Raw genomic sequence first — 24,528 nt, forward strand, 5'->3', positions numbered from 1 at the left:
GCTGGGCATCGGTCGGCGGGTGGGGAGCAATTGCATTGGGCAGCACTTGCTTTGGATATTATTATTATCATTATTATACTGTTATTATTATCATTACTATTTTACTTTATTTCAATTATTAGACTGTTTTTATCTCAGCCCAGGAGTGTTTCTCACTCTTCCTCCTCCGATTCTCTCCCCCATCCCCTCGGGGCAGGGGCAGTGAGCAACGGCCGCGTGGTGCTGAGCTGCTGGCTGGGGCTGAACCATGACAGCAGTGATGAGGGCTTGGACACCAGAGCTGTGAGATGTTCCAAGGATGGATTTGATGGTATCAGTCTCCTAAAAGTCATTAGAGGTCACCCCAAAGCATGGGCTGAAGCTTGCAGTGGGTGACACCACTGCGGATCTCTCTGAAGCGGTTTTCAGCCTCACACATCTGGCTTTTCTGTGTCCAATTTGTTTTGATTACTGCATTAGCATAGTGTTTGAGGGTCATCTTTCTTTGCAGGGCGTTCAATAAATTACAATGCAATATTGATCGGCATGTTTTTGTGTGTATGTTGAGTTAAAGCTAAGGTAAATGATGAACTGAAGTTAAATCAGACCAGTGACATTCATGGGGATATCTTTTCAGAGAGAAGCTAGTGACAGTGTTCCTTTTGTTCTTCAGGGATCTCTACATACACTACAAAATTAGTTAATTTGTTAAAATTGCTCCTCTTTCCTCTAAAACATACATGTATATATATGTTTTTTAAAGCTGGAAAGTCTAATTTTGTTGACAGCCAAACAGCATCCTATTAAAGTTCTTTATAACGAAGAGAAGATAGAGACATCAACGTTAAGATGCAGTGGAGGAGGAAGGCTTTTGCATTCATAAGAAAAGATAAATCTCTGGCAGTATCAAGATAAACTTTGCTGGTTTTTTTGTGTATGTTATGTAATGTTACCCGTTATATAGATGTTGATAATACTTATAACACGTTTTTGAAGTTATATGTTCTTTTGACAGGGCAGACTGCCTTCCACTGGAAACTTTTTGTGGGAGAGAAAGGGGAGGAAGAGAGAAGTCACGCTATTATTTTTTTCCAGTTAAAAATCAAACAGCAGTTTTTACAATTCTGATTACATAAAGGGAAATAAAACACACAAGAGATTCAGTGAACATCTTAAGTACTGTTTTAAAATACTTCTCAAGCATTTGAAATATATATGATGAAATTGTATTCTGCAGCACGCAGAAGCTGAGTGTGTGTTCCAAAATTATCCTGCAGCACATTTATATGGATGATTTAAAAAGCCCTGGAGCCAAGAGTTTAGAATAGAAGTACAGACAGATTGAGACTGGTAAATATAGCAGTGCTAATAGCATCTCTCTCACATGCAGACTGAATGTTGTAGATGTGGAGTTTGGAGTTTGGCATATTTGCTTTATCCCAGAGCAGCACAACCGTGTGAGTTATGCGGGTCACCTGGCACGAGGGCAAAGCCAGTTGGACTTATGTATTTAACAAGCCAGAAAGAGAAGAAAATTTTGTTTTGAAGTATTGTTTGCTGTAATCTCAGCCTCTGAAGTCCACGCCTGCTCTCGTTTCAAGGGGAGGAGAATTTACATGGGCTACAGCCAATCATGAATTTTTCAATTCAGTGCCTTTTGTAGAAGATGAGGGAGGTGATTGTCCCCCTGTACTGGGCGCTGGTGAGGCCGCACCCGGAATGCTGTGTCCTGTTTTGGGCCCCTCAGCACAAGAAGGACATTGGGGTGCTGGAGCGTGTCCAGAGAAGGGCAGCGGAGCTGGGGCAGGGTCTGGAGCACAGGGCTGGTGGGGAGCGGCTGAGGGAGCTGGGGGTGTTCAGCCTGGAGAAGAGGAGGCTGAGGGGAGACCTCATCGCTCTCTACAACTACCTGAAAGGAGGGTGCAGGGAGGTGGGTGTTGGTCTCTTCTCCCAAGTAGTTAGCGATAGGACAAGAGGAAATGGGCTCAAGCTGCGCCAAGGGAGGTTTAGGTTGGATATTAGGAAAAATTTCTTTCCGGAAAGGGTGGTGAAGCATTGGAACAGGCTGCCCAGAGAGGTGGTGGAGTCCCCATCCCTGGAAGTGTTCAAAAAACGGGCAGATGTGGCACTTGGGGACATGGTTTAGTCTAGTCTACCCTTGATTGGTTTAGTGTGGACTTGGTAGTGTAGGTTACTGGTTGGACTGGATGATCTTAAAGGTCTTTTCCAACCTAAATGATTCTATGATTCTATGATTCTGTAAGATCCCTCCTGTCCAGGATAAGTTCCCGATGAGAGGAACCTGCCTGCCTTGTGCTCTTGTGCAGGTTACTGGGATCTGGACCCCAGCTCTGGGTCAGGACTGGGAATGGTGGAACTCAAGTGTCTCTGCACCCTGGGAGAATGATCTCCCACCAGCCAAGGCAACCCTTAGGGCCACCTTGGCATCCACCAAGGGCTTCCCAGCTCAGCCATGGGACCTTCCTTCATGCAGGAGAGGGCTGGAAGCACAGCATGTCCAGCTCAAGCTTGGCTGGGCATGGAGACACACTTACTGCTGGTGAAGACGCGTGCTGCCTGACCTGCAACACCTTGTCCAAACTGAGACGATACCGGCTGAAGGTTGCTTCTAGACAGCCTGCCTAGCAGATCCCAATGGATCAGTGTCTAAATGCTGTCTTTTAAATCATGGCTTCACTGGCTACCTTTGGACAATCTTCAGGGACCGTAGCCTGGGAAATAATAGACAAATATTTATTATCTCGTCTTGTGTCAATCTCATTTTTATCAATGACTACAGAATTTTTGGTCTTTGTCCTGGCATGGAATTAGTGGATAGGGTTGAGAAGAGGCAGCTTTGAGAAGCTTCAGAAGAGATAACCTCCTCTTCATGCTAGTATGCCTCTTGTGGCCTCTATAGGCAAACCCCCCTACCATTTATAAAAGCAGTTTTGGTCTGGAACTGAATGTTGCTTGTCTTGATCATTGAATTAGTGTGGACTGGAAGAGGAGGAGGCACCTGGCGAGTCTCTGGAGGCCTGCTGCATTTTATGAGATAGCTTAGTTCACTGAGTCATGCAGGCAAGGACTCGTGTCATCAAACGTGGGTGTCAGCAATGTGCGTATCTACCTCTGTGCAGCTGTTGGTTGTAGTTGGCTGTTACTGGATTTTTTATGGGTTTGGAGTTAAAAAGTTCCCTTTAAAAAGTCTTCACTTTTGGGAAATATTTACCAGTGTAAAGGAATCTGTAACCGCCATAAAGTACATTTAAAAAACCAGACCATGTAGTTGAAGAGATAGATGTCAGCAGTTTGTTGCAGTTTCAAGCAACTGATCATTTGAGTCCTTAAAATTGGATTTTATTGCTGCTAAAAGACAACCCATGGGTTGTTTTGAAGGTGCTTTCCAATGTGCCCTAATCTTTCATGAATATGATTTCAATGAGAACTCTCCATGTTCAGCGCACGAGTACGGCTTCCTTTTCTGGTGAGCTCTGCTTGTTGTCATTAATGGGGGACTTTTCTGCAGCTGTCCCAACTGTGTGTCACTGATGGTGGCTTGAGCCATTCCCTGTGTCTCTGCTAGTGGCATTTATTTTTATGGGGTGTTGTTATCAAAAGTAATCCACTCTTTCTAAAAGAGGGTCATAAATTGTCCTGGTTTTGGCTGGGACAGAGTTAATTTTCTTCCCAGTAGTAGGCACAGTGCTGTGGTTTGGATTTAGGATGAGAACAATGCTGATCACACGCTGATGGTTTAGTTGGTGCTGAGCAGTGCTGACACCAGGCAAGGGCTTTTCAGCTTCCCCTGCTCTGCCAGGGGCACAAGAAGCTGGGAGGGGGCACAGCCAGAACAGTTGATCCCAACTGCCGCAAGGGCCATTCCATACCATCCGGCGTCATGGGCAGTATAGAAACTGGGGGGGTTGGCCGGGGAGCAGCGATCGCTGCTGGGAACTGGCTGGGCATGGGTCGGCGGGTGGGGAGCAATTGCATTGGGCAGCACTTGCTTTGGATATTGTTATTACTATTATTATTATATTGCTGTTATTATTTTACTTTATTCTATTTCAATTATTAAACTGTTGTTATCTCAGCCCAGGAGTGTTTCTCACTCTCACTCCTCCGATTCTCTCCCCCATCCCCTTGGGGCAGGGGCAGTGAGCGATGGCTGCGTGGTGCTGAGTTGCTGGCTGGGGCTAACCCACAACATAAATGCAAGATTATAGTTCAGGGGCTCTTGGATGAAGTGTTGAATTGTAAGCATGAGCTACTCGGCTTTCTGGAGAAATTCCCCGAGTCCTCCAACATAAAATCCCGGCTGCTGCACGCATGGCTCTCGGTTCGGTGAAGAGGTCTACACTCTGCTCACTTTTACAGACTTAAAGTAACAATCTTTTTTGGTGCTTGCTCAGATCAGGTGGACCAAAACAGCAGGAAGTGCCTCTGACAGATTCCAAGACTCGAGTGTCTTCAATGAAACCCTGAGGATATCCAACATCCAGCGACACCAAGGAGGACGCTACTACTGCAAGGCTGAGAACGGCTTGGGTTCGCCAGCCATAAAATCCATAAGAGTGGACGTGTACTGTAAGTAAATCGCTTGGGAAGTTCTTACTGTGCTTTCTATTAACTTCTTATAATATCTGGTGTTACAAAGAAGGGACCAACTCTGTGTGAAGCCATTTTAAACAGTACTTTAGGGCAGATTCTGCAGCTTTTGGGAGTGTTTACGGTTAGAAAACTTGTGGCTGCTCCCAGTGAAGTCAGGTGGGGCTGCTCGTGCATGGAAATATCTTTAAACAAAATCACAATGCTTTGGTAAGAAAGATGAAGCTCAGGTACAACTCAGCCTGCATAGATATCAGAGGAAGATTTCTCTGCGGCTTGCATAGGGTGAATATCTAGTATGTAGCACATTAATCTCTTGTACTTTTGGCTGCACTTGCCCTCGAAACTGGTATGGGAGCAAGTACAGGTGTGCTATTTTGTTTTAATTGCTGTTGAAAAATGTTGGTGTGTTTTTTTTTTTAAATGATAATCTCTTCATGTTCCTGTGATATGCAACTTTAAAAGCCGTACTTAAAATGTTAGGCAGTGAAAAATATGAAGTATTGGTATTGCGATGCAATTTGTCACCAGAGCTGACAGAAGAAGAGGAAGCAATTGAAAACCTCATGCTACAATAAATGCACAAAATGGAATTAAAAAAAAAAACAAAACCAAAACAGTCTGAGTTGCACAGACTCCAGTGTCGGTGAGTGGGGAGTCAGACGAAACACAACTCTCCCTTGTGACCAGGTAGTTTGTTGCTGTAGGTTTAATGGTGAACTTTGCATCTGACTGTAAATTATGTGACTGGACTCAGGTGCTGGAAGCTGAGAAGACCTGAATGCCTCAAACAACTGTGGTTTTGTGTATACTTCAAATTAAGAAAAACTGTCCAAAATCTGTTTGAAATGCTCCAAAGATAGAAAGTCTTTGCAATATACATTTGGAGACTCTTCTAATTCAAATAGTGTTGTGTAAACAAATATGGTTACATGCCACATATGTAGGTAAACAAATGACGAGAGCTCGAAGTTACCCTTCAGTCTCCTGAGTCCTTCAAAAAGAAGCCTGACTGTCTTATGACTATACAAGCATTGGGCTGGCGTTTCCCAAAAAGCACCCTCTCTGTCAGACGAATCTCAAGATGTGTGTTACTTCAGAGACCCAAGCGGTGACAATTTTTGTAACGTAGTTATGGAGTTGGTGAAGGGTGGCAACTGCCTTTTGGGGGATTCTCTTGCCTAGCGTGTGCGCTTAGCTTCATGACGTGCTTAACGAGCTATAACATACCAATGCCAAATCTGTAAATCCTTTATGAACAATAACTGAATTAGGAATTAATTGCTCATTAACATGTCGGAGTCCAATAAATGAACAGGCAACCTTAATGACTGCATATAAGCACACCACGCAAAGAAGTTTCAAGCGTCCGGCGTTGGTAACGGGGCTGGCCCGAGGTTTGCAGCGAGGGGCGAGCAGGACGCCTGGTCCAGGCAGCGTTCAGGGATCAGTGGTGCAGGTCGGGGTCCCAGAACTCCGCTCGTGTAGGGGCTCAGGCTGCCCCGGAGAGCCCCAAGGTCCTCCACGCACACGTGGCTGCTGAAAGCATTTCGTAGCTCTTCAATAAAAACCCCAAGAGCAAGCATTTAAGTCTCTTCTGGATGCCATTAAAGCACTCCTCTCTTACCCCAGCACCCATGTATTAGATTTTCCTTAATTCTTAATTTTAGGCATGGCTGTGAAACTAACCGTGACAGAAAAAGCAGCCTCGAGACTGGGATGCTACCTGGTCTGAACAGGAAGAGTTGAGAAAGATCGTTTTCAAATTTCAATTTTTCTTGAAATTCACTGAGACTTCCTCCTGGAATATGTCTCTTTCCTTGTATCATATTTTGTTTAGCTATTAATATGTGTTCTCAGATTTGCTGTCTGGGATTTATTATGGGTTTAATTTTGGTTTTTACATCATATGCTGCTTCTTAATATACCTGAAATACAGATGATATCTTAATGGAACGCGACAAACTTCAGGTTCCAGTTGAAGCGATTAAATCCTAAGTAATTTCCCATCATATACAGGCTGATATTTCACTGGGTATTTTCATCTGTTAATGATTAAATATATGCAGGTGGACAGTACAGCAGTACGCTTAGGTAAGCTTAAGGTGCCAGCGAAAATTGTATCTAGCTCTGAAAAAGATAGGAGAAAAAACCCTGTACCCCACAGGAAAGCTTATAAGAAATCAAAGTATTGGAAATTAAAAAGTTCCTGTTGAAATTTCCAAGTAGCTTAAAATAATTTTGTCTTTTTTTAATTGAAATTTTCTGGTTTGATTTTCTGTTTGTTGAATATTTCCTGAATAGATCCTATGTTGTGTGTGCCATGTCAAGAACTCTGGGCAGTACTGAGCAGTAATCTTGGGGGTGCGTGTGTTTTCTTGAATAATTGCCAATGAGTCGCTTTTGCTCAGAGAACCCAAAATGAACCAATGAACCATAAGGATCACAAGTACTTAGCCAACATTTTCTATGAAAATGTGGGTTTTTTTTTTAGTGAACATGTGTTTAGTAAAATTGCACAGAGAAAGACAGTTTTCTTACATATTTAGGTAACTCTCAAAAACAAACCTGTGGAAACCAGATTATATTCCCTTTTGAAAACAAAACTTTATCATTAGACCAAGAAAGAAATGTGTTTAATTTTTTTATGAAACCCTCACGTGTTTAAGGAGAAACGAGTAAAATGTTTATATTTCTTAAAAACTGTATGGGTGAAAGGTCACTTTGGAAGCATCTTGGCTTGTAAAGCTAAAGAGAGAAAACAATATTGAAGTTGTGTTCCACAGTAGTTTTGGATCAAGAACACTTCCTAAGGGCTAATTTAAGTCTTCAGCCTCTAATGTAAAATTGGAAAAGGCACTATATCTATGTATCTTGAAAATGAATTGTTGAAAAAACTCCACAGAAAAATCTTTGTTTCCTCATTCATCTCCATTTTTGACTTGCTGGCTGGTTGGGAAATTTTAATATCAACATCCGGATGGGAAATCTCACTCTCCGGTAATTTCCTGGTTATCATTTTCCAGTTAGCTCTGGCATTCAGCAGCACTTGGAGCCACGTTTGCTGCTACTGCAATAATTAATTATACAGATATAATTGGTGACAGAGCCTGAGTATTGGTTTGTGGGCAGGGAGAGGAGCGATAACATTATTTTTACGGGTTTTCTGCAGTCTTGAAAATGCTTTTAGGTTTGTTTTAGCAGGAAGGCTCCTTTGGAAGTTGCCAGATGCTTTGCATGGATCTGCAGGTGTCTGTTAAAGAAGTCTCAAAATATCATTATCAATTCCCCATGGTCCCGGGTGACGCCAACAGAATCTTCTGACCGTTTGGTCCTAGGTGTTCAAGAGATACTTGATGTGTCCTCTGTAAAGAAGCTCTTGGGTTGGCTGGGTTGGACATCTGGTGGGATGCTGGATGCAGAGCGCTTGCAGGAATTTGCCTACAGTAGGGCACCAGCGGCTGGTGCCTGGCCTGATCGGCGAGTTTTGGCTCTTGCCCGTGACGTGGTTGGTAAATGAAAGAGTGAACTGCGCTCCTGTGAAAATCGCCATCCCTCTCCCTCACCCAGTGCTCATTTCTCTTTGGGACCATCCGCAAAGGGTGGATTCTGGGTCTCAGTTCACGCATTGCATAGGAGGATCCAGATGGAAGCTTCATTCAATATTTGGAAGTAAATAATATTAGTATTCATAGATAGATGCCTCTTATTCCTTCATCTCTGCAAGTTCAATACAGGCCTAAAGGTTACTTGCTATTATTTATTATTATTATTTCTATTATTTTTCTATTTTTTATTATGAACCCTGTAATTCTGACTGACCATTTTCTAAAAACTATCTGGCTATTAGTCTGAATTATATGCTGCTTGAGGGCATAGTATTTTTTTTTTCTGCTCTAAGAAGTTAAACAAAACCCCAAACATTTTATAACTATGTTCATGGGTAAGGAACACAGCTAAAGAGTTAAACTAAACACGTGCAATCATTTTGAAAATAGCCAGGGGGTAAATCCTCTGCTGGACTGAAGGGGAAAAAAGGCTTTGTGAAGACTGAGTACTCCATGTTTTTTCCAGTCAGGCATGCAGCTGGGTATCCTGGTGGGCTGGTTTTACTTGGTTGACATCAGGCATGCTGCTAGATGACTAAATCTCAGCAAGCTCAAGGAAAGTCCTTCAGGTGCAGAATTCCCATCAAGCTGCATTTAGTTGTGACACTGTTTTTAGTGATGCACCAAGGAGGAGAGGGAATTTTGCTGACACTTCTGCAGGTGATGGTGTGGTACCATACCTATTTTATTTAGAGCTATCATGGATAGCTCTAAACTACCATGAATGCTAAACTAGGCTACAGTCTCTTCTGTTCCTTTAACATATGCAATCTAAGTCAAACCTTCAAAAAATAGCAGTCCCTTTTGGTCTGGTGTCAAAATATCTGAATGTAAAAAATGGAAGAGATAAAAAAAAAAAAAAGGTGATTTCAGTGATTTCAGCATTGCCAAAGTTCTCATTTCATCTGCAGCTGCTCTTGGAAAGAGAGAGGAGTCTGTCGTGGTTCAGCCCCAGCAGCAGCTCAGCACCACGCAGCCATCGCTCACTGCCCCTGCCCCAAGGGGATGGGGGAGAGAATTGGAGGAGTGAGAGTGAGAAACACTCCTGGGCTGAGATAACAACAGTTTAAGAACTGAAATAAAGTAAAACAGTAATGATAATAGTAACAATATAATAATAATGATAATAACAATATCCAAAGCAAGTGCTGCCCAATGCAATTGCTCCCCACCCGCCGACCGATGCCCAGCCAGTTCCCAGCAGCGATCGCTGCTCCCCGGCCAACCCCCCCAGTTTCCATACTGCCCATGACGCCGTATGGTATGGAATGGCCCTTGCGGCAGTTGGGATCAACTGTTCTGGCTGTGCCCCCTCCCAGCTTCTTGTGCCCCTGGCAGAGCAGGGGAAGCTGAAAAGCCCTTGCCTGGTGTCAGCACTGCTCAGCACCAACTAAACCATCAGCGTGTGATCAGCATTGTTCCCATCCTAAATCCAAACCACAGCACTGTGCCTGCTGCTACTGGGAAGAAAATTAACTCTATCCCAGACAAAACCAGGACAGGGTCCATGCCTGTTCCTGGGCAGGCACAGATCCTGCTTCCAACACTTTGCAAATCAAGTTCTTGGTTTTCTTTGCTAGTTTCTTTAAGGACTCCTTTTTGCTTTCTGATAGGTCCGTGGTAAGTAGGCTGGTAACAATGTCTTCTTTAGAAGACAACTTTCTGTCCTTAATTCATGTGTCTAAGAAAATAGTTTTTTGCTCTCCCGGCTTTGGCTGAAGATCCTCGTCTCTCACATCAGATTGAAACAAACGCACTCGGTCCCCTTGGCAGCGTATCCTCAGGAGGGAGGTTTCCATTCTTGTTCAGCCACCAGGAGAAGCCTGCCTCATATATCCAAGCTGTATTCATCCTAGACTTGAACTCTTTTTCTTCTTTCTCTGGAAGTATCTCTTTAAAGTACATCTCATCTTTCCTCTTTGAAGAAAAAGCTTTTGTACTTGACTCCTAGGAAAATTTTTGCTTGACTTACGGAGGACACTTTCTCCTTTTATAAGGAAGGAAACGTATGGTATAAACTAAGTATTTTTATTTAAAGAAGCAGAGCTCCTACAAGAAACCTTTGCTGCTTGTGCCTGAAAGACAATTTACCAGATTTTTAAGAAAAAAGTACTAATTGCTTAATTGAAAATGTACTTTTGTATTCCTCTTGTTTCATGGATACTTATGGACACAAGGGCAGGCTACGCATCTTGAGTAAAAGAAGGTGGAGAAAAAGGTCAGATTTATGTCAAAAGATTTCTGAAATTAATTTGGAAGTCAGGGTGAAAAATGTTTATCAAACAGATTTAGTGCACAGACGTGTTAAGATTTTATTGCGTGGTATATGAGAGAGAGACATTGTGCAGAAAACACTGCTTGTTGAGAAAAATCTGTAATTCCAGGATTAAGAGGTTGATCTGGGGGTTTAGGGAAAACAACCTTTTTGTTTTGCTCAGAGATGTTCTTAAAGCTTTGCTTGCAGCTCTATTTCCAGAAACCGTCCCTTTGCACAAGATTAGTTTGATCCACCATAGGGTATTCTGTTCACATGAAATATATAAGTCCATCCACCATCAACTGCTTCTGTCTGCACTGAATTTTGGCTGCTTTTGCATTGCAATAACGTTATGGCAAGGGGGAGGCCAGGGCAGCCTGATGCCGTTTATTTAGAGCACAGAGTTTATCCTGCGGTGGGAATATGCCCCGCGTGCCTCAGCCCTCTGTGTAACACCAACGCAGTTATAGGAGGGGGAAGGCTCCTGCAGACCCCTCGCTATTCCTCCTAAATACCTGTTGATGTGCGTGTGTATTATATGTAATATTTGTGGGAGTCGTACTAGCCTTGGGTCTCTGCTTACCACGTGTGAGGTTTCCCTAACTCTTCACTTCCAGGTTCACATCTCTCTTTTCAATTTTTTTATGGGTTATTTGTGTGGTTTCTGCTTCTCTGATGGGTCTCGTGGCATGTGGCTGCAGCAATTGCTTTTGCTGTCCATCACCTCCATTGCCACAAGGAAGTTTGTACTGTTGACAACTGCAGCATCTGCCCTGCGCTAGCTGTGAACGTCTTCAGGAAGCTTCAAAACCGGTGTTGGCAAGGCCTGAGAGTGCTCAGGATCACATCCTAATCTTGTGATGCCAGTGAGGAAGAGATCAAAGCAAGATCTAGCTTTGGTCTTAGTTCCAAGCCCAGTCTTAGAATCATAGAATAGAATCATAGAATGGTTTAGGTTGGAAAAGACCTTTAAGATCATCCAGTCCAACCACTAACCCAACACTGCCAACTCCACCACTAAACCAGTTAAGGGGAGAGGAATAATTAATTTCATGTTTCCTGGCTTGGTGGCTGGATTATTTTTTAAGGACAATAATAGAATAATATAATAATAGAATGGAATAATAAAATAATAGAATAGAATCATTAAGGTTGGAAAGGACCTCTAACATCATCAGTCCAGCTGTCAACCCAACACCCCCATGCCCACTAAACCATGTCTCAAAGTGCCACCTTTGCCCGTCTTTTGAACACTTCCAGGGATGGGGACTCCACCACCTCTCTGGGCAGCCTGTTCCAAAGCTTGACCACTCTTTCTGTGACGAAATTTTTCCTAATATCCAACCTAAAGCTCCCCTGACACAACTTCAGGCCATTTCCTCTCATCCTAAGATCTTGATGCCCTTAACAATAGGGATCATTTTATTCTGAAGAGTACCCTTTTCATAGGTGTCATGCCTTAAAGGCCTCATCAACTCCTGTCTCAGACTGGAGACTTTGACAAAACACCTCCTGTGGCTGTACCCATCTTCCAGGCCTTTTGGTGTAACTTGGCCCTGGAGTCAGGAGGGATGGGACCTCCCAGCTTCAACATTCACGATACAGGATTGACTGAAACATGTTCATCGTTGACAGATTATTTTAGCAAACAAGGAGCATCACAGCTTTCCTGGCTTAGCATGACACAAAATGCTGCTGATAATACGTGTCAAATGACAAAAAAAATCAAACTGCTAATCTTCTTCAGCATTCGAGTATGTCTCCTAGTAGCATATGCAATCACGAGTCTGCAAGAGAAGTGTTATTCAGAGGGAACGCAGGGTCTGTAATTCAGAGATGGTGATGCTAATTTCCTTTCCCAATCTGGGAAAGGATGTTGCAGGGAGATGCTGAGTGTTGTGCAGAGGGATTTAGTTGCGCTGCTCTCCATCTCTGTCATTGGTGTTAATGGCAGTCATGCTGCTCTGTCCCCACACTCTGCAGTCCAAATTCACCCCTCGTTTTCTGTCCACCACACAAAACCTACTGTTAGAATGCAGAATCAAATGCAATAGCGATAATTATTTAACTCCCAATAATTGCTCCGTTGGGCCACTGCAGAAGTACCCTGCGTCGTGCTCCAACTTCTGCTGCGGTGCAGTGCCACAGGGCTTGAATGTGCCTGTCGGGAAGCCACGGCTTTGCTTTATCTCATCATAAATGGCATATACACACGTGTGCACACAACTAGTGTGATGTGCTTATTTATGTAGAGCAAAATAGATGGGATAATGAAGGTACGATACTGGGAAGGGAATTAGCTGAAACTGCCAGCTGCTCCTCACATTACTCCATGTCCTTCTCAGCCTTCCCCGGTTCGCTGCAGTCCTACGAAGTTGGATTTAAACTTGCTGGGATGAGGAGGAGGTGATGCTTTCTCCCGGAGTGCTATTTTTGTCCGGATGAGATAATTGTGTGCTCTTCTTGAATGATAAGAAGGCTGCCCTCCAATTCCCTCTCCCTACACTGCTAGTATGTGGCCAAGTCTGCCAGACACTGGGAAGGAAAGAGTGTGGGGAATTTTATATGGAAAAATATCACAAAATGAGCTCTTTATACTAATTCTAATGAAGCAATTAATGCATAAGTTCACAGGGAGGATCTATAGCGATGGGCTATCCGTTTTATGCATACAGCATTGGTGGTAAAAGCAAATATTGAAGCTGGTGCTTTCTGGCAAGTCTTAAAGTATCCTTAGATAGTTGCCATGTTTCAGTCTTTCAGCATCCCGTGTTTTCCAGTTTCCACTGCACAAGAGTGTTAAATCCCTTTCAAAAATCCAGCTCTCTCAGCTTTTTCCATCCTAAATAACCTCTGGATTTTAAATTATAGGCATGGCAGCATCCGCTTCTTTAGAGTTGCATGTTATCGTTGCTGCTAGAATGCTTTTTAGGTGGGTGAGTGATGCATGTGTGTGAGCTGAACCTTTGTCCTGACCACTATAGTGTTCCTTTAATTTTTTTTTTTTTTTTTTCTGAATCATAGAATCATTTAGGTTGGAAAAGACCTTTAAGATCACCCAGCCCCAGCCCAACCATTAACCTAACACTACAAAGTCCAACACTAAACCAGTTAAGGGGAGATTAGTAACCCCATGCCTCCTGGCTTGGTGGCTGGATCATAACACAGATGCAGCTGTTGGACTATTAATATTAGTATGACTATAACGCCTGAGTAGCAGCTTAATCCTTTTTTACTCCAGGGTTCACATGGGGAGAATCTGAGGTGAAGTTAATACTTTGGCACCTTCTGAGAGCGCTCAGGGTGCTGCTTGGGTGCTGAATTACTGGGCATGGTGCTTTCCATGATGGGAGCGGGGCTGGTGCAAGGAGCTGTTTGCAGACGTGCATAGCACACATTTAGCTCCTGTTGAGCTTTGCCATGGGGATATTTCCTGCCTGGGCTTGGGTGGCACCTTAATCCCACACGTTTACGACGCATATTTTCTGCACGCTTCTCTGCAGATGTTTATAGCTGTCTCCTGGCCGCAGCAATTAAGATGTAATTCGGGGATTGAAAATATAGTTCAGCTGCTTCATTATTTTCTGCGCTGCCTCTTTGACTTGTGTTTGCCTTGTACTGGCTGCAGTGAATCATGCGTCCTTATTGCAATGACATTTTTAATTTCCATCTCTGGTATCTACCAATATTCATTGATATGTTATTTGGTCTTCTTTTTTGGCCTTTCATTTATTAGAAGCCCGGTGACATGCTTAAATCCTCTTTCACATGGCTGGATGAAAGACCAGAAACAATGAATGCAAATTTAAAAAAGAAAAAGAGGAAAATTAATATAAAGCAATAGCGTAAGCATTGGCATATAAGGAAAGCAAATATATTCATCCTTCATCGCTTTTTTTTGCATGATACAATAAAAGAAGACACTTTGAAATGAGATATTATGCAGATGGGGAAAGCATTTAAAAAGCTTTCCAGTATTGATAATTGTAATCTTTCAACATGAGAGAAATACAAATTTAATTTGCGGGTTTCTGATTATTCCGTCTCTGCGGTCAAATTTGTGCATTACAACATTGAAGTCTCTGAAAAGGGCCGTGCTTGGTGTTTAATGGGAGAGGACCGTGCCTCTGCACTGCGCAGCCCGGCGGTGGGAGAGGCTGGGCTGGCCGGGGTGGGGGCTCCGGGGGGGTCTGCCCTGCCTCGACACAAGCCTCAGAGCAGCTGGGGCGTCTGACGACCTGCGTGTCTTCAGCAGACCCCCGCTCATTTCCTAACTTAGAGAAACACAAAGATTTGGGTTCGACCCACACTAAGTGCATGGGGTTTGGAGCTGTGAATGTGTTTGGAAAGCGAAAGGAGGCTTCCCTGTGGGAAGAGTAGAGGAGAACAAGCAGAGGTGCCACACTTGGGCGCGCGAGGATTTTCTGTAGCAGTAGCAGAGACACGGCAGAAAGCTGGATCTCAGCGTGGAGCTGGTAGTGGTGCTGAGCCATGTTATCGTGGCTTCCTGCACGGCCGGGCGTCGGTAGGACTGTCGGGATTGTGTCCCTACGGCTCACCTGGAGCAGTATCACGCCTGCCCTTCGGCAGCGAGCAGCCCTTGCTCCATCGCTGGGACAGGGCCACAGCAGGATTTTTGGGCGGTCAGCAGCCTAGGTGAGCTAGAATCATGGAATGGTTTGGGTGGGCAGGGCCCTTCAGAGCCCCCCCAGCCCAGCCCCTGCAGTGCCAGGGACAGCTTTAACCAGCCCAGGGTGCTCAGAGCCCCGTCCAGCCTGGCCTGGGATGTTCCCAGGGATGGGGCATCGACCGCCTCTCTGGGCAACCTGTGCCAGTGCCTCACCACCCTCAGTGTGAAACATTTCTTCCTTATACCCAGTCTAAATCTATTCTTCTTCAGTTTAAATCCATCACTCCCTGTCCTGTCCCAGCAGGCCTTGCTAAAGCTTGCCCCCCCCTTCCTGCAGCCCCTCTCAGCACTGCCAGGCCGCACTCAGGCCTCCCCGCAGCCCCCTCCTCTCCAGGCTGAGCACCCCCAGCCCCCCAGCCTGGCCCCGCAGCAGAGGGGCTCCGGCCCTCGGGGCATTTCTGTGGCCTCCCCTGGCCCCGCTCCAGCAGCTCCGTGTCCTGTGCTGAGGAAACAACTGCTGAAGGTACTGCTGAAGCTACGGTCAGATGTACTGATACCCAGACTTGCTACCTGCTATTTTCTGATCCACCTCTTTCTGTTTCCAGCACCACTTTGAAACTCTCTTCTGCTCAAACAGAGAAAAGGAGTTGTGCTTAGTGTCTGGGGTCACCGAAATGACAGCAGCCAGGGATGCTCGCTGGTACTATAGATCCCTTGTGCAGGCTGGCCACCGCATGGCTGCAGCTTTACTGGGAGCTGTCGTGGCTCAGCCCCAGCAGCAGCTCAGCACCACGCAGCCATCGCTCACTGCCCCTGCCCCGAGGGGATGGGGGAGAGAATCGGAGGAGTGAGAGTGAGAAACACTCCTGGGCTGAGATAAGAACAGGTTAATAGTTGAAATAAAGTAGAATAGTCATGATAATAATAATAATATAATAATAATAACAACAATAACAATATCCAAAGCAAGTGCTGCCCAATGCAATTGCTCCCCACCCGCCGACCGATGCCCAGCCAGTTCCCAGCAGCGATCGCTGCTCCCCGGCCAACCCCCCCAGTTTCTATACTGCCCATGACGCCGTATGGTATGGAATGGCCCTTGGGGCAGTTGGGATCAACTGTTCTGGCTGTGCCCCCTCCCAGCTTCTTGTGCCCCTGGCAGAGCAGGGGAAGCTGAAAAGCCCTTGCCTGGTGTCAGCACTGCTCAGCACCAACTAAACCATCAGCGTGTGATCAGCATTGTTCCCATCCTAAATCCAAACCACAGCACTGTGCCTGCTGCTAGGAAGAAAATTAACTCTATCCCAGCCAAAACCAGGACAGTAGTGTAGTGAGAAAGTGATGGAGGAGGAAAACGACTGACACCGTGCTGTCGAAGGAGGTTCAAAACCATCCTCTCGCTGCACTGCCAGGTGATGGCTGAGGACTTAAGCCCCTGGCTGAGAATTTTTGCAGTGGCAGGAGCAACGGAGCAGTAAAACATGTAAACACCCAGAGGAAATTGTGTCTTTCCTTAGAGGAAATGTAAAAGGGGTTAGTTTCCTCTCCGTATCATCACTTTGGCCGTTGTGCCTACATTTTCCATTATCCTGGGAAAATCTGCTTATCCTTTGCTATCTTCCTGATGAATCCTTTGGCTGGACAGTTGGATCACAGAGAATTATTCTGCCTAATTATCGCCTGAGGAGGTACAAGATTGCAGCGGAAGATGCATTTGGGACGCTCAAGGGCAGGCGATGGTATCTCACGAATAGATCTGAACCTGCTTAGCAGTATTTGGCTGAAACCAGTCTCCTGCTACACATGTACGCATCATCCACGAGGGTAAGGAAAAGCGCCCAGACAAGGGCGAGAGTGTTGCAGAATTTCAGAGCACAATGAAAAAGCAGTGAGCTACCCTTTGTTATCCAAAAAGAGGTTTGCCTCGGGCGTACAAGCAGAAATGCCTTTTGTAAAGATTTGTCTTTGTGGGGTTTTTGGTTTTGTTTTTAAATTTCAGTGCATGTGTATATTTCGGGAAGTTTTCTGTAACTTTTCATCCTTTTTTTTTTTGATGGAATATAATTTTTCTGAAGACTGTACTTTTCACTGCACAGGACCTGGTTTATTCCTGCTTTTTATACAATCATTATCCATTTGAGTATAGAAGTTTCTGCTTCTGTTGAATGAGGAAGTGTCGTGGTTTTTGGTAACGTGTTGGTGCTGGTTTCAGTTGAGGTCTTCATCCCTGATGGGGAAGAGCAGGGTGGGCTCTGTGCCGTGGGGTTCAGCTCTCATTGGAGTTGTTGTGAAACAAGGTCTCACTGTATTTTTGCATGAAAGCCACCAGAGTTGAACCAAACTGTTCTTAAATATGGAAATGCGAATGGTGTAAACGTATTTCATGGGAGTCTCTGACATCAAAGCTGTACTGTTTCCTTGCAAGTTTGATTTTCTTTTTTCTTATTATCTGGTTTCTTTAATTTTGACTTTGGGTCTCAAATGCCTGGGACACCTGATCTAATGATTTGACTGAGTAGGCGAGAAAGTTTACGGTAGGCGACTGACCGTGGATTTTGCGCTGGGACAATTTCAAACAACATTTTTGTTTTGCAGGCAACAACAGAGCTGGTAAGACAGGGTTTGTAGAGGCATTAATTAGTGCATTTACACCTTCCCTGAAAATCCTATGCACGGGGTGCTGGTGGCATCTCTGAGGCCATCCTTGGTGGTGGTGCTCATCGTGGCAGCTCGGAAACTTGTAGGTAGCACTGGCAGAAATCACACTTGCATTATCCTAGCAGAGAAAAATGTTTTCCTGACCTAAGTGGTGAGGAGCTGAGAGTAAACGCATTGAGGAAGGCTAAGTGAAGCGTGGCACGGTGCACGTGGACATTATTCACCACAGTGGTCCATGGCAACCGTGCAGAAAAGTAAGGAAGGATGTAGCTGTGTGTTGTGGAGTAAGTGAGCTAACTGTACCATAAAATATTAATGCAAATGTGGAGCACTTACAGTAATTTCAATACCTTTTTACACCCCCAGCAGACACACTATTCAGACTGAATTAAATAGCTTTGCAGTGACTGTTAAATGTTATCAGTTCCTTACTAGCTTGTGTGCATTTTTATTTTCCACAATGAGAATCTTTGTACAAGCAAGAGGAAAAAAAAAATCCTGATGTTGTTCGCACTGATGAAAGATTGTGCTTAATGCTTGTAAAATGCCTACAAAATACTTGTATGTTCAGAACTGAGCCAGAATGATAAAACGCTTTGCAGGCTTCATGAGCTGCAAAATTCCTGGTTTGTGGTTCATTTTCGATTAGATTTTTTCATGGTAAGCTCTCTTGTTTTAATTCGGCTCAGAAAGGTCTGGTGGGGCTGGAGAGGGGTTTCATGGGCACAGGGGGTGATTGGGGTGGAGTGGGCGGCTGGGTTCTCCTGGGAGACAAGGCCATTCCCATCTGAACCTCAGGTGCCTCAACAGCGCAGCACTGAGCAGCTCTGGTAGGCTGCAAGGAAGGGGAGCTGCTGGTTGGCCTTCTTTTTTTATGTTTTTTATTATTATTTTGTATTTTGTATTTTTTTTGTTAAATTTTATTTAACTTCCATAACAGCACATCTGATTTTTCAGCTCTGTGTGGAAACCCCTGAACTCACCAGCCGCACAGAAGCATCTGAAGCTGTATGTGTCCTTCTCCTAAACTGCATTTTAGCCCCTCGTTGCTACCTTTATGCCTTGCCAGGCAGCTTTGCACTCTGGTCTGTTGTGACTTACTCATCACAGCAAAAACTTTTATCTTTAAAACCTGTTGAGAACTTGAACGGGAAATGCCAGGAAACGATGCTGAGCCATGGTCTGAGAGCTGGCTGCTGCCCCAAGCACCACATCCTCTCCCTTTGGGGTGGGTTTGAGTTCAATCCCCAAGAGAAAAGGAGGGTGTTGGTTTGCCCCATGTGGTTGCCTTCACCTTCCCTGGGTTTGTGCTGCATTAGGCTTGTTTTCTACAAGTGTTACACTTTAGGGTGCTTGATGGAAAGTCATGTTAGACGTACTGGCATAAGTCCTTGTTGTCCTAAATGAGGGCGTCATTTGGACAGTGTACGCAGGTCTGTATGGTCATTTTTATAATGCAAACCGCTTGCATACCTTCTGTTTCCTGGTTAGAAATGCATAATTGAAAACGCAAACCTCAAACGATGTAGGCTGGTGTAGAGATTTCCCATAGGGTGCTAATCCCAATGCTTCCTGGATGCTCCGGAGCAATTAAATTCATTGGGAACACCTAACACTGGCCCCGGGGAGATGGCACAGCGGGGTTGCATAAATGCTTGTGCACTTAGCATGGGGCTGTTTGTATTTGATGTCTCGTTGCCCTGTTCAGCTGTTTCTGATCCCACTGGGCGTGGAGTATGGTGTCTGCACGCTGCTCTGCAGGGAAGACTAAGCTTATTAACAGGGATGGAGGTAAAATGGTTATGAAGGGGAGGAGCCTCCTCAAAATTTCTGACGGGAAAGGGGATGAGTAGTAGAGCCCGGGAATAGACGCGGTACAATCCCTACTTACCATAAGCCACTGAGTCTGAACGCGTGATTTGCTGGACTCGTAACGTTTCCAGCACGGTTCTGTTTGCAGGAATTTATCACCGGTCTCATGCCTTCTGTCTTTGCTAATTTTATAAGTGCTAGGGAGTCGAATTAAGGAACACGAGCTGAAAGTCAGAAGCGCCAGGAATGTGGCAATCAGTGCCTGTATTGCATTTTAATAACAAACCCCAGAATTTCCTGGGTGTTGGTAATAAAGAACAAGTAAGAGCAATTCTCAGGTCTGCTGCACTTGACTGCAGCTGTGTGATGAAGCATCCCTGTGAAAGACAGCTCCTCCAGACGCGATGGGAAGACAATGGGATTACTATGGGTTTATCTGTTTTCCAGCATTTTTATTGCCAGCCGTGCTTGGGGCGAGGCTTGCATTTAACCATGACCTGCAAATATTATAGCCAGAAGAACGTGAAACCCCGGCAGATGCTGCGAGCGGTCCAGTAGAAGACGAGGGAGGTGGTAGGATTTGGCAGGCGAGTGAGACTTCAGGAAGGAAATCTGGAGAGCAGCGTTTCGGCAGGCGCTCGGAGCACAGCCTCGTGACTTGTGCTGTTACACCGAGATGTTTCAGGTGCTAATCGCAGCCTCATCAGCTGGGGACCACAGCAAGGTTTTTAGCCTTCCCTCCAATGCCAGCATGCCTGGTAACTTCATCCCAGCTCACCTTTTGCAAGCTAAGTGCTGGGTTTCATCAGAGCTGAATTTCCCGCTTGTCTTGTTTAAATATAATTTTAAATGCTGCTGCTATTTTAAGACTTGGCAACCTGCTGATGGCCTGATCTGAAATGATGTTGGTTTGCCTAATAGCTTGGGATTTTTATGCAGTAGGTGTTGGGACTGCAGAGTCCCTAATAGCATATTTTAGAGTTCTGATGGATTTTTAAATAGCCTTCCAGCACTAAGGCAGGCTTTCCTGTAATCTGCATTTTCCAGTAAAATAGGAGCCTGGCTACCTACTGATTTGCAGTTTTCAGGAAATCTATTCATGCTCCTTCCCTCCTTTTCACTCTCCCTTGGTTTTCGCCTCCATCACCCCATGGAGCTCCCCACACAAGGGAGGTAGCGTGACCTGCGGTGCTTAATTGATGCGCTACAGGCAGCAGCCCAGTGGCAAGGTGTCGTGGTTTAGCCTGTTATTATCTCAAACCCCTCGAGCCCCACGTTGGGCACCAAAAAGGACTGTCGTGGTTCAACCCCAGCCAGCAGCTCAACACCATGCAGCCATCGCTCACTGCCCCTGCCCTGAGGGGATGGGGGAGAGAATCGGAGGAGTGAGAGTGAGAAACACTCCTGGGCTGAGATGAGAACAGGTTAATAGTTGAAATAAAGTAGAATACTAGTGATAATAATATCATAATAATAATAATAATAACAATATCCAAAGCAAGTGCTGCCCAATGCAATTGCTCCCCACCCGCCGAGCGATGCCCAGCCAGTTCCCAGCAGCGATCGCTGCTCCCCGGCCAACCCCCCCAGTTTCTATACTGCCCATGACGCCGTATGGTATGGAATGGCCCTTGGGGCAGTTGGGATCAACTGTTCTGGCTGTGCCCCCTCCCAGCTTCTTGTGCCCCTGGCAGAGCAGGGGAAGCTGAAAAGTCCTTGCCTGGCATAAGCAGCACTGAGCAACAACTAAACATCAGTGTGTTATCAACATTCTTCTCATCCTAAACCCAAACCGCAGCACTGTGCCTGCTACTGGGAAGAAAATTAACTCTATCCCAGCCGAAACCAGGACACAAGGCCAGGGAGGAGGAGAAGCAGGAGCGGTGTAGGGGCATTACACCTGGAAGCCTCAGTCCATTCAGTTCCTTTATAGAAAATTGAAACTGCAAGCTGGTGCATACCCTCTTTCCCTGTGGATAACCTGCACTGGCAGTGACCCCTGTCAAAGTACACTTTGTTTGGAAAAAAAAAGAAAAAAATCTTTATATAATCCTCTCCTTGAAATGAAGGAGAATCAGGCCAGACGGCAGCTGTGGGTATGCAAATGTCCCCATGTATTATATGCTTTGCTAATTGCTGACAGGATTTGGGGGGGATTTTGGTTTTTTTTTTTTCCTCCCCAGATATTTTTCAGTTTACACATACAAATATCTGGCAGGTCACTGGGCTAGAACATACAGGGATTTCTAATGCCTGCAGATTTTCAGAAAAAAATTCTTATGTTGCTCACACTTCGTTTCCTTTTGTAGAAGTATCTGCATTGCCTACACTCTGTAAAGCTACAGTTAAAGTTGTAACATACCCTCCTGTGATGCCCTCATACTGTGAGTTGGGAATTTGGAGCGACCCATAGCTTCTAATGGGATGTTAAGAGCATGTGTAGTGTCAAAATGTAATGTGTCCTGTTTTATCTTGCTCCAGTGTGCTGGAGGCACCGCTCATAAATTAAACAGCCGGCGATTAGTGAAAAACTGAAACATCGCATAACCAGGATTTGAAACGGCTGATGTCTCATACGGCTTTTTGTAGCTTCTTGTTTAAATGGCACCGGGTGACACCAGCTGAGGAGGACTGCAAGGAGGCAGCTTTGGCATCAGGGACAGGCTGGACAGGTTTGAAAAGCGATCTCTGAAATGCCTTTCGGTAAGGAGGTGGCAGGATCTCCGTCCTCAGCTTCTGCGAAGGAAACCAGCCAGCCGGGAGGGTCTGTGAGTTGCAGCCTGAACGTGCCCCATCCGTGCCATGCAGCTTTGGAGAGCAGAACTGCTGCACTTGGGTGGAGGTGAGGGGAGGTGGTTGGGAGCAACTGAAGTAGCCCTTCTGCTCTCGTGCTTTCTGCTCTGGCGAGTGCGGCACCATGCCTCAGGGAAGATGTGAATCGATGGAAATGGTCAGAGGAGTGACAGATGAGCAAGAAAGGTTTCTGATGCAGGAGTAAAATGATGCATGAGGGCCGTTCGCGGCAAAGAGGAGAAGGCCAAGGAAGGGTGCAGTTTATAGGAGCCTCTAGCTGGGCAAAAGGAAAGAAGGAGAATTTTTTTCTGCATGCCCCCAAAGGGTAAGACAGACAATAATTGGCTTAAATTGCAGGGAGAGATCTAGGTTAGACAGCAAAAAAAGCTGTTTGGCGGTGGAGATGGGCAGATACCGAAACGGGAGCTCGAGGGGACAGTGAGCATCTATTGCAGGGAGCTCTTTGGGGACAGGCTGGAGGAGCATCTCCCTGTGCTGGCAGTGGCAGAGCTGCTCCTGCCTCCTGGCATGGGAAAGGATGAGCCAGAGCTTACGAGGGCTTTTCTGGCCCCTTTTTTCCATGATTCTGTTCCCAGCGTCAGTTCTGACCGGGGTCTTTCCTCACAAGACTGTCACAGGCTGAGGTGGCATTTCTGCAAGAAGGAAAAATGCAGAAGATCCATTGGAACATACAGTGATTAGGTGATTAAATAACTGAACTGGGGAAAAAAAACCCAAACAACCCCACCCCAAACCCCCACACCCCCCCCCAAAACATAAGCATGCATTGTATTGGATTATATTAAGTATTATGCTTTTTAAAAATACAGCTCAAGAGAGTTGCAGATCGACTGCTGGTGTTATTTTGTATGCGTGTGTGAAATAATAATTAGTCTCTTTTCAAAGTAGAAAATGCAAACCAGCTCAGAGGCCATTATTTACTTTACCTTTGCAGAAATATGTCAGTGCTGAGAGGAATCTGTACATGTTATTTAAGCTTTAAACTTTAATTCCCGTGTACTTACACTGCTCATTTGCTGATTATATTCCTGCTGGATCCAGGAGATCTACTGAAATAAATTAAACCAGAGTTGGGCCCACTGTGTGTATGAAACGGCGCAGCCCGACAACAGTTTGCAAGACTGTGAATGGTATGGGCTGATTTTAAATTAAACAGATGAACATGGAATGTGTTAAAATATCCCAACAGAGGGCTTATTTGGCAGCTGTTTGATTGTTTTCCTCTGGCATTATCTGCAAAGCAATTACGCATGAATAAAAACTTCTCGAGATGCTTTCAAGGAAATATTGACCGCTAACATTTTAATTAAGGCACATTGAAGTAAAACATTTGAATCAACAATATGGACAATAGCAAAGCAGGTTGGGTTTCAAAAAAGGAGGCTTGTTTAGCATCCTCCTAATAACACATCCAGTCTGTACCCTTGCCTGAAGTGTCAGTTTAAACTAGCTATATGCATTCATTTTCCCCCCTCTTTGTCTCAAAAATAATAATAAAAAACTGAAGGACAGGCAATTTTAAAATAAGCTTAGCCCATCATTTACATCCATAGGTAAAACGTATCTGCGCACTGAACTGTAGCGCTCATGGAGCGGTACAGGGTGGTCCTCTTGAGTGTGCCCGTCTCTTTACTGGTGACAAGGTAATTCTGCAGGGCCGGAGGATCACTGACGTTACTTTACACCACAGCATTTCTCCAGCAGCAGCAGGGAGGTGATTGTGCCCCCGCACTCGGCGCTGGTGGGGCCGCACCTGGAATGCTGTGTCCAGTTTTGGGCCCCTCAGCACAAGAAGGACATTGGGGTGCTGGAGCGTGTCCAGAGAAGGGCAGCGGAGCTGGGGCAGGGTCTGGAGCACAGGGCTGGTGGGGAGCGGCTGAGGGAGCTGGGGGTGTTCAGCCTGGAGAAGAGGAGGCTGAGGGGAGACCTCATCGCTCTCTGCAGCTCCTGACAGGAGGGGGCAGGGAGGGGGTGTTGGGCTCTTCTCCCATGGAGTTAGTGATAGGATGAGAGGAAATGGGTTCAAGCTGCGCCAGGGGAGGTTTAGATTGGATATTAGGAAAAATTTCTTCATGGAAATAGTGGTCAAGCACTGGAACAGGCTGCCCAGAGAGGTGGTGGAGTCCCCATCCCTGGAGGGGTTCAAAAAATGGGCAGAG

The 24,528-nt window shown here is 45.3% G+C and overlaps 1 protein-coding gene across 1 annotated transcript in view; it reads left to right on the top strand.

The window, feature by feature from the left end:
• MDGA2 (MAM domain containing glycosylphosphatidylinositol anchor 2) overlaps nt 1-24,528 on the top strand; it is a 423,597-nt gene that overhangs the window by 183,660 nt on the left and 215,409 nt on the right. Inside the window, exon 4 of the mRNA XM_075713071.1 lies at nt 4,395-4,569. Coding sequence (XP_075569186.1) covers nt 4,395-4,569 — 175 coding nt within the window. The remainder of the gene's footprint in view (nt 1-4,394; nt 4,570-24,528) is intronic.

Source organism: Pelecanus crispus, chromosome 6 (genome assembly GCF_030463565.1).
Source record: "Pelecanus crispus isolate bPelCri1 chromosome 6, bPelCri1.pri, whole genome shotgun sequence".
Taxonomy (NCBI): domain Eukaryota; kingdom Metazoa; phylum Chordata; class Aves; order Pelecaniformes; family Pelecanidae; genus Pelecanus; species Pelecanus crispus.